Below are 16,563 nucleotides of genomic sequence, written 5' to 3' on the forward strand. Positions count from 1 at the left end.
TTCTGAAATTAGTCAAAATGAGAGATACACTATATAGCCAAAAGTTTTGGGATGCCTGCCTTTACATGCACATGAACTTTAATGACATCCCATTCTTAATCCGCAGGTTCAATATGGAGTCGGCCCACCTTCTGCAGCTATTACAGCTTCAAGTCTTCTGGGAAGGCTTTCCACAAGGCTTAGGAGTGAGTTTTTGGGAATTTTTGACCATTCTTCTAGAAGCACATTTGTGAGGTCAGGCAGTGATGTTGGCAAGAATGCCCAGTCTCCTCTCTAATTCATCCCAAAGGTGCTCTATCAGGTTGAGGTCAGGCCAGTCAAGTTCCTCCACACCAAACTCATTCATCCATGTCATTATGGACCTTGCTTTGTGCACCAAACTTTATACTTGGCAGAATGCAGTCAGGCAAGTGCCGTTTTCCTAGCAACCACCAAACCCAAACTCATCCATCGGATTGCCAGAAAGAGAAGCGTGATTCATTCCAGAGAACACGTCTCCACTGCTCTAAAATCCAGTGGCGGCGCGTTTTACACCACAGCATCTGATGGTTTGCATGACACTTGGTGATGTAAGGCTTGGATGCAGCTGCTCGGCCATGGAAACCCATTCCATGAAGCTCCCTACTCACTGTTCTTGAGATAATCTGAAGGCCACCCAAAGTTTGGAGGTCTGTAGCTATAGATTCTGCAGAAAGTTGGTGACTTCTGAGCACTGTGTGTCTCAGCATGCACTGACCTTGCTCTGTGATTTTACATGGCCTACCACTTCATGGCTGAGTTGCTGTTGTTCCCAATTGCTTCCACTTTGTTATGATACCAACCAACAGTTGACCGTGGAATATTTTGTAGTGAGGAAATTTCACAAATGGACTTATTGTTCAGGTGACAACCTATCACAGTACCATGCTTGAATTCACTGAGCTCCTGAGAGCGACCCATTCTTTCACAAATGTTTGTAAAAGCAGACTGCATGCCTAGGTGCTTGATTTTATACACATGTGGCCATGGAAGTGATTGGAACATCTGAATTCATTGATTTGGAGGGGTGTCCCAATACTTTTGGCGATATAGTGTATGTCATTAGGCAGCTTGAAGTGTCTACTTTTAAATGAAGTAATTTTTATCAAAAAGAAATATTCTCTGTTCACGTAATCCATATGAAACCAACGAGAGGTACAGTTTCTCACGTCCTTGCTTATTATCTTTAATGTGACCACACCCACATGCAGCCTAGCCTTTTACATGCTAATCATCCACATGAGCCACGCTAACCTGTAAGTGCCCCATCATCTTGATAAACAAAGCATCAAGCTTTATCATTCCTCTGCTTTTCAATGAGTTTGGAAGATATGCTGTGAGGAATAAACCTTGGATTTAACTCAGAAGAATGTGATTGATAAGCGGAGGTAAGTAATTTACTTACATTAGTTATTTTGAAGTATTCCATATATAATCAATGCTATGTGTGAAACATGTCAGTGAAATCGACCTAAACTTGTATAGCCTCTAGCAGTGACATCATCAGCATGCACCCTCATCAGAGGTTATAATTAGATGTGCCACAGGTGCATCGTCAGGTCTTTTTGACTTCAGACCATACTGTGATGTGTGTGTGCTTCTCAAGCTCTGCTCAAGCTCTCTCTTTCTTTGTTAGGAGCTAGATTTCTCAGGCAGTGTGCAGAAACTTTCTCTTTTCCATCTCTGTCATACAAGCGACAAAAAAAAGAAAAAAAAAAAAAAAAGAAAAGAAGCAATCAACAAAACAGTGAGTGTCTCCGTCTTCACGGCTCATGCCTGTATGCCACACACACACCATTTTTGCTTTGTGTGTTTGGGGGAAGAGCATGCTGCCATGGCGTGCGAGCATGGTGATTGCGAGCATTGTGGAATTTTCAAAGTTAAAGTGCTTTGTGTTTGCTTTGCTTATTTCAAAGGGGTAGCACCCACTATGATCATGGGGCTCAGTGGTCGATCTGGCTAGTCAATCTGAGGAGTGAGAGACAAGTCCCTCCCTATTGCTCACTCTCTGTCCAGATCGCAGCGTCCTTTTGCCTGACTACCGAAGCATGCTCGGGCAGAGGACACCGAATCTAGTATTTCTGGATGTGAGTTAACCACCTCTGAGCATTCCTTCCAAGGTGATAAGGGGAAATGACTCGGGGCTGTCGCTTGTGCAGTGGCCAGATTACACTGGTCACGGAAACAAGACACCCTCAAAACACATAACTCATTCATAAAGATAGAGTATATACAGGTCTGTGGGGGTGTGTCCCTTTAGGACGGGGCATGTAAAATACATCAATTAGCTCCTACCTGACACGTATTAAAAATGGAACACCTTTAAAGGCAGCATGAAAGCTATTGCCAGGTATCTCTCCTTGGGTCCTAAAGACAGTAGAAAAAGGAATACACTGCCCTCCTCATTTTAACAGCGTGGTCCCCACTACCGTGAAACCGGAGCAGGTGTATCTGCTGTCACAGACAATCACTCACTGACTCAGGCTCAAGAGTTTGTGCTTTGACATCGAGATTGATCCTTGCTCATCTTGTCTCTGGGGCTGAGACGCAACACTAAGAAAAGTGTTCTCTCTCTCTCGCCCAGGGTTAAATTTGGACTCGGTCAATGTGGGGGATACAACTGTCTCCCGCTCATGTGGCTTAGACCCCGGTTCTTCCCCTTTGGTCTCACTCTAGGTGCACTGACGTTGTAAGTTGCTAACAACAGACGCTTCCCATACGGGCTGGGGAGTGGTCTTAGGTGGCCGTCCAGCCTAAGGGAAATGGTGAGGTCATTGTATCGATTGGCATAATCAGTTGCCTCAAATTGATGGCTGTATTCCTGGTCCTGAAGTACTTCCTCCATCAGTTAAGATGTTACAATGTCCTAGTGCAAGTGGACATCACTGCGGTAGCCTTCAATACAAATCGCCAGGGTGGTCTTCGTTTGTGCTGTCTGAACAGGCTAGTCCAGCGCATTCTGCTTTGGGCTCAGGACAAGTTCCTGTCCCTCAGGGTGATTTATATCCCCAGATATCTCATTGTGGGAGCAGATCTACTGTCCAGACAGAGCACACCGACGGGGGAGTAGAAACTCAACCCCGAGGTAGTGAAACAAATCTGGTAAAGATTTTATAAAACAGACATGGACCTCTTCACCTCCCATCAGACAGTGCAATGTCCACTCTATTTCTCTCTGAGTCACCCAGCTCCCCTTGGGTCTGGATGCAATGGTGCATATATGGCAGAATGCGCCTGTATGCATTTCCTCCGGTTTCTCTGCTCCCAGGAGTTCTAGCCAACAAGGGTCTTGTCTCTTACTAATAGCAATGCTTTGGCCAAACAGAGTATGGTTTTCAGAGATAATATCTTTCCTGGGTGATAATATCGCCCTGGGTGATACCGGAAGAGAGGGACCTTCTGTTTCAAGCACAGGGGACAATATTTCATCCCCAGCTTGACCTGTGCAACCTTCATATTTGGACCCTGAGGGGTACCAACTGAGGGACAGTGGGCTTTCACCTGAAGTTATTGAGACCATTCTTAGTACTAGGGCTCCTTCCACTAGAATGATTTATGCCAACAAATGGGGTGTCATTGAAAGGTGGTGTACTGCATGTGATGCAAAACCAGTCAAATGTCAGATTGCTTCACTTCTGGACTTTCTGCAGGAGAAATTATCAGCAGACACATGCCCCACTGCTCTCAGGGTTATGTGGCCGCTTTATCGGCTTGACATGCCTTGATTGACGGGGTACCACTGGGGAAGCATCCTCTGCTCACTCGGTTCATTCATGCAGCCAGATGATGGAGGCCTCCCGTTAAAACCAACATTCCTTCATAGGATTAGCCATGGTCCTTCAGGTGCTGGTGGAGACACCTTTGAACCTCTAGAGTCAGTGTCTGACAAGCTTCTGATGCTGAAAATGTTTTTTTCTTATGGCTATTATCAAAGTCTTAGTTTACTTGACTGTAACCCTGTTCCCTGAAAAAGCGGGAACGAGATGTTGCGCTTCATTGCCGCACTAAGGATGTCCCAGGACTGCTCTTCAGACAAAATATACCTGACGATGCATCTGTGCATGCTGATGATGTCACTGCAAGACGCTATAAAAGTTATAGGTCATTTTAATTGATGTGTTTCACACATATTCACAGCTGGTCACTTCTAAAGACATTCCCATAGCACTAATCAAGCACATTATCTCGTTCCCGCTTTTTCAGGGAACAGGATTACAGTCAAGTAACCTGAGACATTTTTAGTGCTCAATAATGCTCACACTACCCTATTTTGGAAAAAAAATATGAAAACATTTGAATTAAACATATGAAAATACATATATTTTTCTCTAGTGTAGTGTACTGAAGTGTTCCTTTCTAATGATTTATAGTTATTGGCTGCCTGCATTCCCCCACCTCAGACCCCAGAGGGTTAAGTAACTCAAACCAGACAATATATATTTTTTTTTTACTATTTAGACATTTTTTTGGACATTCTAGTTGGAGGGGCAGCATCAGCGGTGTTATTCAAACAGGCATTCAGATGCAGATGGGGGAAATGCGCCGGTGCTGGTAGTGATGTAGCTAGGAGATTCTGGGCCCCTTGAATAAAACATTGACTTGGGCCCCCCAAAACCCTCACCCATATAAGATATGGGCATGTCTAGTCACATCTGGTGCCATGCACCTTAATGGGCATTTCTTACAAAATAACAAAACAGACAAATAAATAAATGTAAATAAAAGTTAATGCTTTTACTTATTTTAAATACAAAGTTGTATACAAATATTATATCAAAAAGAATGACATTAATGAGATTAATGACTGATTATTGTTTAAAGTCATCAAGCAATTATGCAAGACAAACTAATAAAATAACAACAAAAGACAAGAAATTAATAAAATGATAGAATAAATGTTTTTTTTTTTTTTAAAGTAGGCCTACCAGCAATATAACAGGCCTATAAAATGTCAAATCAGTGTCAATCTGGGCAAAAGTCAATCTGGTGTCTAAAAGCTGAGATAAATATTCAGAAATGAAAAATAATGCAGTCAAATGTAAAATAAAACGAATAAGCTTTAAAATATGCTTCTCACTGTCTTCATTTTATTGATTAAAAAAATTTGCTTTTTTATTAAATAAATCTAATAAATGTTTCCATCAATAGCAGTGAGTTGTATTCGCGTTTTCTTGACAGTATTGTTAAAAATATCACATCAGCAGCCAGCAAGTCTGTAATCCTTGTGATAACTATCTATCACATCTATTTTTCTCCATGTTATAGGCTACAAACAATGCAGAAAAATTCTTATTTGGTGTCTTATTCTGGCAAAAAGTAAATCGGGCAGTGAAATAATCAGGGCACGGCATCCAATGACACTGACATCCCCTGACACTGACATCCCTACAGTTCACTAACCTGTCTTATTAAAGAATGTTTTGATAGACTGATTAAGCAATTTTACTGACCTCCCTTTCATATTCATGATGTTACTGATGTTACTGGTCAGTCTCACTTCCACTGTAACTTTTTTTAACTTCAACTATTCTCGGAGCAGCCTCAACTCTGATTGATTCTGTTCACTAGCTGCGGTGGGGCTTGTGATTTTATTGGGTCTCTCTGCTATTTGCTGCTGAGTGAGCTGAAATAATTCATAAGAGTAGTGGAATATATATCATAACTACTGGATTTAGTGGGCCTCCTAGGCAGTGGGGGCCCCTATAATTGTCACCACCTTTCACCCCACTAGCGACAGCCCTGCTCTCAAGTATTCATCTTGAGAATCTCTGATCCATTCCTAACAAAACAGATAAACTACTTCTCCTCACCTACATCAACAAGGATTCTGCTTCAAACTCTGCTGCCTTATGCTTCACTGAAACCTGGCTGAGCGAAACTATTCCGGACAGCGCTGCCAGGCTTCCAGTTGTTTTGAGTGGATCGCATCACTGAGTTAATCAGGAAAACTAGAAGTGCCAAAAATGTACTTACTTTGCTTTCCTGCAGCATCTCACAGCTGGCAGGAGATTCCTGTAGTCTCCGGAATTAGTATAGTATATCATCAGGTTGAGCTCATCCAGCACCTCCTCTGACATTATCAGTACATGAGCCATCAATGAGCACATGGAAGATGAGAGAAGCCTTTCTGGGGATGATCTAATGTATCTTTGGATTACAGTATATAATGAATTGTCATTGAGCTCCTGTAAGCAGTAGAACAGGTTGACTGAAGTTTCAGGTGAGATGCGCTGGTTTTGTAATTGTTCTGTAATGTCTATAGTTATTTCTGTGACACTGTCTTTGCTGTCTTCAGTGTGAGAGAACAGGCCTCTGAGCAGTTTTTGATTGGATTCCAGAGAAATGCCCAGCAGAAACCTTAAAAATAAATCTAAATGTCCTTTCTGACTTTGCATTGCTTTCTCAACAGCCTTCTTTAGTAAATCATGTAAAGCAATATTTTTGTCTGGCTTGTCAATGTGGTCATGCTTGACCTCGTTTTGTATCTCATCAGTGAAAAACTGCAGCTCATCCATGTTTTTGTTCAGGTAGCAGAGGAACACATGCACTGCAGCGAGGAACTCTTGAACACTCAGATGCACAAAGCAGAAGACCTTCATCTCATGGAGTCCAGCTTCTTGCTGAAAGATCTCAGTCAGCATTCCTGTGGACTCAAAGTCTTCGCTCACATCAATACCACATGCTTTCAGATCTTCCTCATAGAACACAATGTTTTCCTTCTTCAGTTGTTCAAACGCTAGCTTCGCTAACTTCAAAATCATTGTTTTATTAGAATCTAAGAGCTTGGCACGTTCTCTTTCTGTTTTTCTGTCACACTTCTGGCTCTTCATGTTCATCTGTATCAGCAGGAAGTGGATGTACATTTCAGTGAGTGTCGTATTGATGTTCTCTGCATTGTTCTCAATGGGAATGTCCTGAAGAACAGTGGCTGTGATCCAACAGAACACGGGAATGTAACACATGATGTACAGACTACGAGATTTCTTAATGTGTGAGATCATTCTGGAGGCCTGAGTCTCATCTTTGATTCTTTTTCTGAAATACTCCTCCTTCTGCTGATCAGTGAATCCTCGCACCTCTGTGAACAACCCTACATACTCAGGAGGGATCTGATTGGCTGCTGCTGGTCGTGATGTCACCCAGACGAGAGCTGATGGAAGCAGAGTCCCATTCACCAGACTTGTAAACAGTTCATCTACAGATGATCGCTCCTCAACACCTGTCACCATTCCACTGTCAAAATCCAAAGTCAGTCGACTCTCATCCAGTCCATCAAAGATAAATGCAAGCTTACAACTAAATATCTTACATATCTTTGATGTTTCCAGGTCCTTCAGTTCAGGATTAAATCTCTGTAGAAACTCATGCAGACTGATCTCTCTGTCTTTAATGCAGTTAATCTTTCGGAATGGAAGCAGGAAAACACAGTCTATGTCCTGATTGGCTTTTCCTTCTGCCCAATCCAGAATGAACTTGTGCACTGAGACAGTTTTTCCAATGCCAGCGATACCTTTGGTGAGGACAATCTTTTTCTTATTTTTCTTCAGACTAAATACATCATTGCATTTGATTGGCCTGTTCTGTGATTTACAAGGTTTAAAGGCTTTATCAATCTGCAGAATCTCGTGTTCTTGATTGACTTCTTTAAGATCCCCCTCCGTAATCAAGAGTTCAGTGAAAACATCCTTGAGATGAGCTTCATTTTCCTTTTTACACTCAAAAATGTGTTCTACTTTCTCCTTCATGTTCATTTTGAGAGCTTTCAAGAATTCCTGCAGCCAGAAATCATCTGCTATGGAAAATATAAATAAATAGAAAAAGGTGTGAACAAAACAACACTAGAAAATTAAAAATAAAGGTTCCCTTTCGTGGGAACTATCGACGCTACGTCGGATGACGGGATGACGTGACGGGAACCCTCTGTATTTTGTGTTCGTGAAGCACCTCTGTATCCAACCAATGAAAAGACGCGACGTCAGAGGCGGGTGACGTCACGGATCAGGAAGCTATAAAGCACACCTGAACACAAAGCACGCCAGCTTCTGTTGTCTTCAGCAAGCGCTCTCTGTATCTCGTTTGTCTTATTTATTGTTGTCTGTCTGATACATTCACACAGTGATCTCTTCGTCCGAGGACAAGAGTTTCAAGCACAATATATATAAGACACAATTATTATGGCGGAAAAGCAGCAATTTAGAAAGTGTGCTCCTCCCTGCCCGCGCTTTATTGTGGCTGGGGATACACACGACATGTGCGTAAGATGCCTGGGAGTTGAGCATGCACAGGCGGCTCTCTCATCGGCCGTTCTATGGCAGCCCTGGTGGCCACGGAGAGGCACCTATGGTTAAATTTGTCAGATATTAAAGAGCGTGACAAAAATATGCTCATGGACACGCCGCTGTCTCCTGGTGGCCTGTTCGGCGATGCAATGTCAACGGTCATCGACAGGTTCCAGGAGTCACGCAAACAAACGGTGGCATTTTCTAAAATCATTCCCCGCCGCTCTCATCCCCCCGAGGCTGCTGGGCGGGAGCAGCCTCGGCCAACAGCCAGCTCCTCAGCAACATCTGCGCACAGAGCGCAACAAAAGGCCAGTGTCACCTCCCCCACGCAGCGCCTGGGGACCGGGACGGGAGGCACAGGCGAAGCCTTCCGGAGGTAGGGCGGATCTGAGGACCGTCATTATCTCTCGGAAGGCTTCAAAGAAGAGGTCCTGACGTTAGTGGCGCAGAATCTCTCGAGGGCAGCCCCCTCCGGGGGTATTCGGATATCGGGTCCTCCTCGGTGCCCTCAGGGGACCGTTCTGTTAACCCTGCCACCAAGTGTGAGTCAGGGCACAGCGGTTTCCACCAATCCTCCAAGGAGGGTCGGCCAGCACGTGATTCGCCTGTCTGCCGGTGCGCCGTGTCAGATGGACGAGCCAAGTGCTCAAAAAACACCAGAGACCAGTCTCGAGAGACTGGTTCCCTTAGTAGAATATTTGGAAGAGTGGAAAAATCTCCCGAATGTTTCGAAGTGGGTGCTGCTCATGGTAGAACAGGGCTACAGAATTCAGTTCGGTTCACGACCGCCCAAGTTCAATGGGGTGCTTCCTACGGTGGTAACCCCAGAGCAGTCTCTGGTGATGGAGCAAGAAGTAACGACGCTTTTGCAAAAAGGGGCTATAGAAAGGGTTTCCCCTCCCAGCAAAATGTCGGGCTTTTACAGCCGCTACTTCATTGTTCCGAAGAAGGATGGAGGGTTGCGTCCAATCATAGATTTACGTGTGTTAAATCGATCAGTAAGGAAGTTGAAGTTCAAAATGCTTACACTCAGACAGATCATCCCTCAGATCAGGTCCGAGGACTGGTTTGTAGCGATAGATCTGAAAGACGCATACTTTCATGTATCCATCCATCCTTCACACAGGAAGTTCTTCAGGTTTGCTTTCGTGGGCGAAGCTTACCAATACAGGGTTCTTCCGTTCGGCCTATCCCTCTCACCCCGCACGTTCACGAAGTGCGTGGATGCAGCGCTGGCTCCGCTGAGACTCCAGGGCATCCGCGTGCTCAACTATATCGACGATTGGTTGATACTAGCTCAAACAGAACAATTGGCAGTTCAACATCGAGATGTTGTTCTGTCGCACATGAAGAGGCTTGGGCTGAGGCTCAACGCCAAAAAGAGTGTGCTGGTCCCGAGTCAGGTTGCAAACTACTTAGGTGTAATCTGGGATTCCACCACGATGCAGGCGCAGTTGTCCCCTGCTCGTGTGAGTTCCATTCTCGGGGCCGTGAAAGGGGTGAAATTAGGCCAGTCACTCACTGTAAAACAGTTTCAGAGACTGTTGGGTCTGATGGCAGCTGCGTCCAACGTCATTACTTTTGGCCTCCTGCACATGAGACCCTTACAGTGGTGGCTCAGGACCAAGGGGTTTTCCCAGAGGGGAAATCCTTTTCGCATGATCAAAGTCACACGGCGATGCCTTCGTGCTCTGGTCATGTGGAAGAAGCCTTGGTTCCTAACCCAGGGACCCGTGCTGGGGACTTCTGGTCGCCGTGTAATGCTTAAGACAGATGCTTCCCTCACGGGCTGGGGAGCGGTCATGAGTGGCCGCTCAGCTCAGGGTCTGTGGAAGGACCATCAGCGCTCCTGGCACATAAATCGGCTGGAGATGATGGCGGTGTTTCTTGCACTAAAACACTTCCTCCCCGACCTGAGAGACCATCATGTGCTGGTCCGTACGGACAACACTGCGGTGGTCTCGTACATCAACCATCAGGGGGGTTTGCGGTCTCGCCTATTATCCAAGCTGGCCAGTCGCATCCTCCTCTGGTCCCAGGGAAAGCTCCTCTCGCTGAGAGCAGCTTATATCCCCGGGTGGTTGAATGTGGGAGCGGACGCCCTGTCGAGGCAGGGCGCGAGACCGGGAGAATGGAAACTCCACACCGAGGTGGTGGAGTTGATATGGAAAACTTTCGGTTGAGCTCAAGTCGATCTATTTGCCACAGAGGAGTCAGCTCAGTGCCCTCTGTGGTACTCACTTCAGCACCCAGCACCTCTAGGGCTGGATGCCATGCTACAGACGTGGCCGAGGCTGCGTCTGTATGTGTTCCCCCCAGTCTCAATGCTCCCGGGAGCTCTGGAGAAGGTTCGCCAGGAGAAGGTCGACCTAATATTGGTGGCCCCTTACTGGCCGACCAGAATATGGTTTTCGGACATAATGTCTCTACTTCACGGCTCTCCCTTAGAGCTTCCCCTCAGGCAGGATCTCCTGTCCCAAGCGGGTGGCACGATTCTCCATCCCCGCCCAGAAATGTGGAAACTGTGGGCCTGGCCCCTGAGGGGGCAAGGCTCATAGGGACTGGTCTCCCAACTGAGGTTGTGGAGAGGTTGTTGTCCTTCACTCCAGAGCTCCCTCCACGAGGAAGTTGTACTTATATAAATGGAAATTATATGAATTTGAAAGTATATGTGGTCGCTATTTCGGCTCATCATATCCCTGTAGGGGGCTCCTCGCTGGGTCGAGACCCCCTAGTAGTACGCTTCCTCCGTGGTGCACTCAGGTTGAGACCTGTGGTGCGCACAAAGACCCCGACCTGGGACCTCGCTATTGTGCTCCAAGGGCTGGCTGAGGCTCCCTTCGAGCCAATAGAGGAGGTGTCAGACAAGTTCTTGACACTTAAAACCATCTTTCTCTTGGCCGTCTGTTCCGACGAGGGTCCCAGGTCCCATTGTACTTGAGGCTTTCTGCCTGCCTCCTTTTGCAAATTTGGATCAGGAAAGGAAGAATCTGCTTTGCCCTGTAAGAGCATTAGATGCGTATGTTCACAGAGCTGCCCTGTGGAGAAAAACAGAACAATTGTTTGTATGTTATGGGTCCCCTAAGAGGGGGGGCCCAGCATCTAAACAGCGGATGAGCAAGTGGGTGGTCGAGGCCATCTCACTTGCGTATGAGACGGTGGGGCGCCCGTGTCCTCTGATGGTGCGTGCTCACTCCACGAGAGGTATGGCCGCGTCCAGAGCTCTCCTATCTGGTGTCTCTATGGACGACATTTGTGGTGCGGCTGGATGGTCATCCCAGCACACCTTTATCAGATTTTACAATCTTCACCTTAACATCACTCCGGGGGCCAGGGTGCTACAAGATAGCAGCCAGGCACTCGGAGATACGGCGTAGTTGGGATTGCGTTCCCATCACGTCATCCGACGTAGCGTCGATAGTTCCCACGAAAGGGAATGTCTCGGGTTACGAGTGTAACCCCTGTTCCCTGAGTAAGGGAACGAGACGCTACGTCACGTGGCCGTATCTCCTGCATACCTGGTGCGCTTGCTTCAGACAACCTGCAGAAGCTGGCGTGCTTTGTGTTCAGGTGTGCTTTATAGCTTCCTGATCCGTGACGTCACCCGCCTCTGACGTCGCGTCTTTTCATTGGTTGGATACAGAGGTGCTTCACGAACACAAAATACAGAGGGTTCCCGTCACGTCATCCGACGTAGCGTCTCGTTCCCTTACTCAGGGAACAGGGGTTACACTCGTAACCTGAGACGTTTTTCACATTATCATGATTATCATTATAATCAACTGGTGCAAACATATGGTATTTAAATTCATAGAACTGAAAGCAGTTCTGTTCTGTACTGAGATCAATATACATCAAACATGATGAAATCATTTCTGATTCTACTGTAAGGAAGCATGTAAGTTTAATTCACCTTGTTTTCTTGTGTGTTTCTCAGCTGCTTCTAATGATTTTTGCACTGTGAAGAGGGAGAAAAAAATGAGACTTTGTGTTCATCAAAGTATCCTGAAAAAGGAAATGCATTGTTTCAACACTACATTAAGTAGCACACCTATTAAACTATTAACTAAATCAACATATTAGAATGATTTCTGAAGGATCATGTGACACCGAAGATGAGTAATGATGATGAAAATTCAGCTGTGAATTTTGTGTGTGTGTGTGTGTGTGTTCACTACTCCTTATGTGCATGCACTAACTTGGATGGGTTAAATGCAGAGGACAAATTCTGAGTATGGGTTACCATACTTGGCCTTCACATATCACTAAAAATTATTTTTTAAAAACATATTCAAATGTGAAACGGCTATTTTAAATTGTAATATTTCACAATATTTTTACTATTTTTGATCAAATAAATGCAGGCTTGGTGAACATAAGAATCTTTTTTAAAAAATCTAAATATAAATTTCTATTCTCTATTCTTTCTTTTTTTACCTTCAGTGTACTTGTTCTGTAACTCTTCAGCCAGCTGGTTCTGGTTCATCTTTCTCAGAATGTTCAATGTGATCTTCACAGCTTCTTCAGCTCCAAAACGCTCCATCATTATATCCACTATGTCAGTGGCATCAGCATTCTCCAGTTTACCAGCTCCAATGGGTCCATCTTGTTTTAAGCGACTCCTAAATTTCTTTAAATTGTCTTGTTCCAGGTCTTCTAGAATATCTTGAAGCAGCTCTAAAACAGTTGCCATCTTCCTTCATGGACTGTTGGAGCAAAAAAAAAGGAAAAAGTCTACTAATAGTTGTACTTTTATGGCAGAGATATGTGCAGTATGTGCAAATAAATGTGCATAATGTTATTACACTATGATCAGATCAACAATTATGAAACATTTTTTTAAACTTTTAAGGGCTAAAACAAATTCTTCAGGTTTTTCATGTTCTTCAGTTTAAGATTCTATGCTTATTATTAGATTATTTTGGTCTGATAAATTCAGTCAGACTTTTGTTATCAAGGATCATGATTAGACTCAAGTAGTTTCACATTTTGTCCTAGTCGTCGTTGAAGATTTTCTTTCACATTTGAAACCAGACTACGATAAAAAATAAAATAATAAAACAACACCACAGTGAAAATACTAAAAGTTAATATAGTGATTGTGAATGATACTAATTCATACTAAAAATTAGGAGTAATAACTTTTTCCAGTATAAAACTACATGGAGCACCTGACTGTCAGCAGACACCACACACACAATGTCAGAGTGTTGTTTATTTAAGTGTCTTGTTGCGAAACAGAGGTTTTTAATTGCTTTAGTGTCATAGACTTTAGTCAGGACAGACCCATTGGATTGTGTCTACCGAATCTGGAGTGAAGCCCTTTGTGGATTATTTCTGTTGATGCTGTTGTGCGTTGCACAGTCTTTCTGTTGAACTTTGTTCTCAATAAAAGCTCAGTCAGCAGTTGTTCGCCGTCCCCGACCGCTTCCTTCCCACACACAAACTTTAATATTACTACACCCATATTTAATGTTTAACAGAAATAAAAATGAGGCTGTGAGGGTGGCTCACAAAACATCTTTTATAAAAGTTTTGAAAATGACGTGATCTACAAGCTTTATTTCAATGGATGCCTCTGTAAAGACTGTAATCTAAAACTCAGAGACTCATTTGGTTCTCGTAATTCAATAAAGGTGTGCTGCATGAGTCTCCTGTGATTACTGCACTCTAAAAAAAATCCATAAAAATAGAGCACAATGTACTCTATGAAGCTGACAACATTTTCAGTATTTATTTTTTACAGGTTCAGTGTGAACTTCACTGTGTTGTGTTTTAGGCTTAACAGAAATATCCATAAAATTACTGGATAATGTCCAGGTAATTTTCTGCCAGTACATTATCAGGTTTTTTGCCTTTTTTTTTTTTTTTTTTTTACAGTGTGTAAACATGACACTAAAACATTAGTATCTTAAAATATTTACTAACTTACCTTGAATAGTGACAATATTTGTAAATGGTTCTTTATCCTCTGACTCGGCACCTTACTCAACAAAAGCACTGATCTCTTTACTTCCGTGTTCTCATGAAAAATTGTGGGCGTTTCTTTTTTTCATAATCCTATGAGAGAATAATATGAATAATATCTACTTGAACAAACAAACATATATTTGTTAGTGTATCTTCATTGAGTCTTTCCATTGACTTTATTTTTATACTGAGCAAATATTTCCTATCCTCTACCCCTAAACATAACCCTCACAAAAACTTTTTTTTTTTCTTTTTTTTTTTACATATTAATTAAAACATTTGTTTATTATGTTTATTAACTTACTTTTGTGCATAGTTTAAAATAGAAACACTTATGGAGACATGATGGAGTTTGCATGTTGTGAAATCCCAGATTGGATAGATTGGATAGAAAATTATGATTATTTTTTCAACCATTAATGAACTGAAAATGATGGTACATGAAGTAATGTAACAGCTTCATTCTGGATTTCTCTGGTAAGTAAGAAATTACTTTTAAGTAAACATTACCTGCCTGATGAGAATTTAATAATTCTATTTAAATCCTTAGGGTGTTTTTGGTCCACGATTGAATGAATTTCCAATGATTTAAGAGAACTGGTATTGTGAAGTCCTTGCAAGGCACTAAAACATAAACTGATAGATTACAATTTTTAAAATTGCTTCTATAAATCAATTTGGGCAGGATGGACAGAACAGAGTCATAAGCAAATTATTGCAGGTCAAGTTCACTTTGATCCAGTGAAGTTCTGAAACAAATTTATTCCTGCTCTGTTCTGTCTCTGCTCTGTTAGATTGAGGGCGCTGCCGATCTTAAAAGCATTGTATATCAAATTCATGGTGAATCATGAGTCAGATACCAACTAAGATATGTGCAACATTTCGATAATTTGGCTGATTAGATTTTTATGAGATTTGATTTATGTCTTTGCTCTTATAGGTTAAAATCTATGTTTTAAATGAAATGCGGGAGTTTCAAGAGTTAAATAGATAAATGAATACAAAGTACAATGTTAAGCGAATGCCATCAAATTATTATAGTTTATATTATTATAATTTATAAAATACAATATTATGTTAATTAAAGATGTCTGAAATTTGTACTAAATATCCCTGGGAGATTTAAAGATAAAAATAATTTAAGATAAAGATAAAAGATAATTTTTGTGAAATGTGTTTAATAAGAATGACATTGGGTGACCAAGTTAAATAGAAATGTTGATTTGAACAGGCACATAACAGAAATCTACAGTAATTTTAGTTTCTAGTAAAAGAGAAAAGACAAAGAACTCTTTACTATTTTATTATACACTGCACTCTATATTAAGAAGAGTAGTTTACATGCAGTTTTCTGCATTTTGCAAATGACGGATCTGCTGCTGCTGGCAAAAAGAACTAAGCTCATTAATAGGATGAGGAACTGCTGTTGTGTTGTTACCCAGATGAGAATTTAGGAATTAAGGGACTTTAATTATAAAAAAAAGAAAAAAAAAGGAATTTTATTAATTATAAGAGTTGTAAGTTTAATTTGAATTATGCGGTTCTCTTAAGGGTTCACATTTCAGACCAGGCAGCTTCTGGAACAGCCTTTTTGACAATTGGGAGCAAATAGATTTAAGTCTGTTCGACAAGACATGACAGCAGAGAGAAGAAGAGGAAGTGGCTGATGGGCCTTCAGCTTCCCTTCTGAAAGAGGAAGTTTGACACTTCTAACAATATTGGCCACACCATTTTGTTTAAAGGTAATTTTAAGGACTCAATAATAATAATAATAATAATAATGATAATAATTTTAAGATTTCAACATTTTTAAATCACAAATGCTGTCATCACAAGGGGTACGGGATAGGATCCCCCCCCCCCCCCCAATCTTCTTCTAAGTAGCTCATGAGCAACAACAAAAAGCTTGAAATATTGTAATTGCACAATGAATGACAAATTGCATTTTCAGACTTGATGGTATTCCACTTTTAATCATATAACAAGCTGATGAGGCAGACAAAAATGTATGATGCTCTGACCAGAGAAGTGTAAAAGTGTGTGTGAAGGATGGTGAGATGGTGTTTGCTGAGACACCAAATCAAATAAATCATTCAAATCAAAATAGGTGTATCTAAAATGTATTTATTAAGTGGGCCCACAGGGCAGAATATGCCCAATAAAATAATATCCATTGATGAATTTGGCTATCCTGAGCTGGCTTATTAATGTGTGGCAGAAATAAAAGAGTGCCACACCTGGACAGCGCATAACTTGGGAAAGCATAGAGCAAGTAAGTTTGCCCTGTCCACCC

At 42.4% G+C, this 16,563-nt stretch overlaps 1 protein-coding gene across 4 annotated transcripts in view; it reads right to left on the minus strand.

Annotated features, from left to right (window-relative positions):
* LOC125274460 (NACHT, LRR and PYD domains-containing protein 12-like) overlaps positions 1-16,563 on the minus strand; it is a 28,239-nt gene that overhangs the window by 9,866 nt on the left and 1,810 nt on the right. Inside the window, exons 2-5 of one of the 4 annotated variants that reach the window (XM_048200880.1) lie at positions 14,233-14,360; positions 12,738-13,006; positions 12,214-12,258; positions 5,992-7,810 (exon numbers count right to left, since the gene is read on the minus strand). In XM_048200880.1, the coding sequence (XP_048056837.1) occupies positions 5,992-7,810; positions 12,214-12,258; positions 12,738-12,993 (2,120 nt within the window). In that variant the 5' untranslated portion in view covers positions 12,994-13,006; positions 14,233-14,360. Of the gene's footprint in view, positions 1-5,991; positions 7,811-12,213; positions 12,259-12,737; positions 13,007-14,232; positions 16,112-16,563 lie in introns of those variants that run through there. The other 3 variants (XM_048200882.1, XM_048200879.1, XM_048200881.1) reach the window with 3 other exon arrangements.

This window comes from Megalobrama amblycephala, linkage group LG8, assembly GCF_018812025.1.
Source record: "Megalobrama amblycephala isolate DHTTF-2021 linkage group LG8, ASM1881202v1, whole genome shotgun sequence".
NCBI lineage: Eukaryota > Metazoa > Chordata > Actinopteri > Cypriniformes > Xenocyprididae > Megalobrama > Megalobrama amblycephala.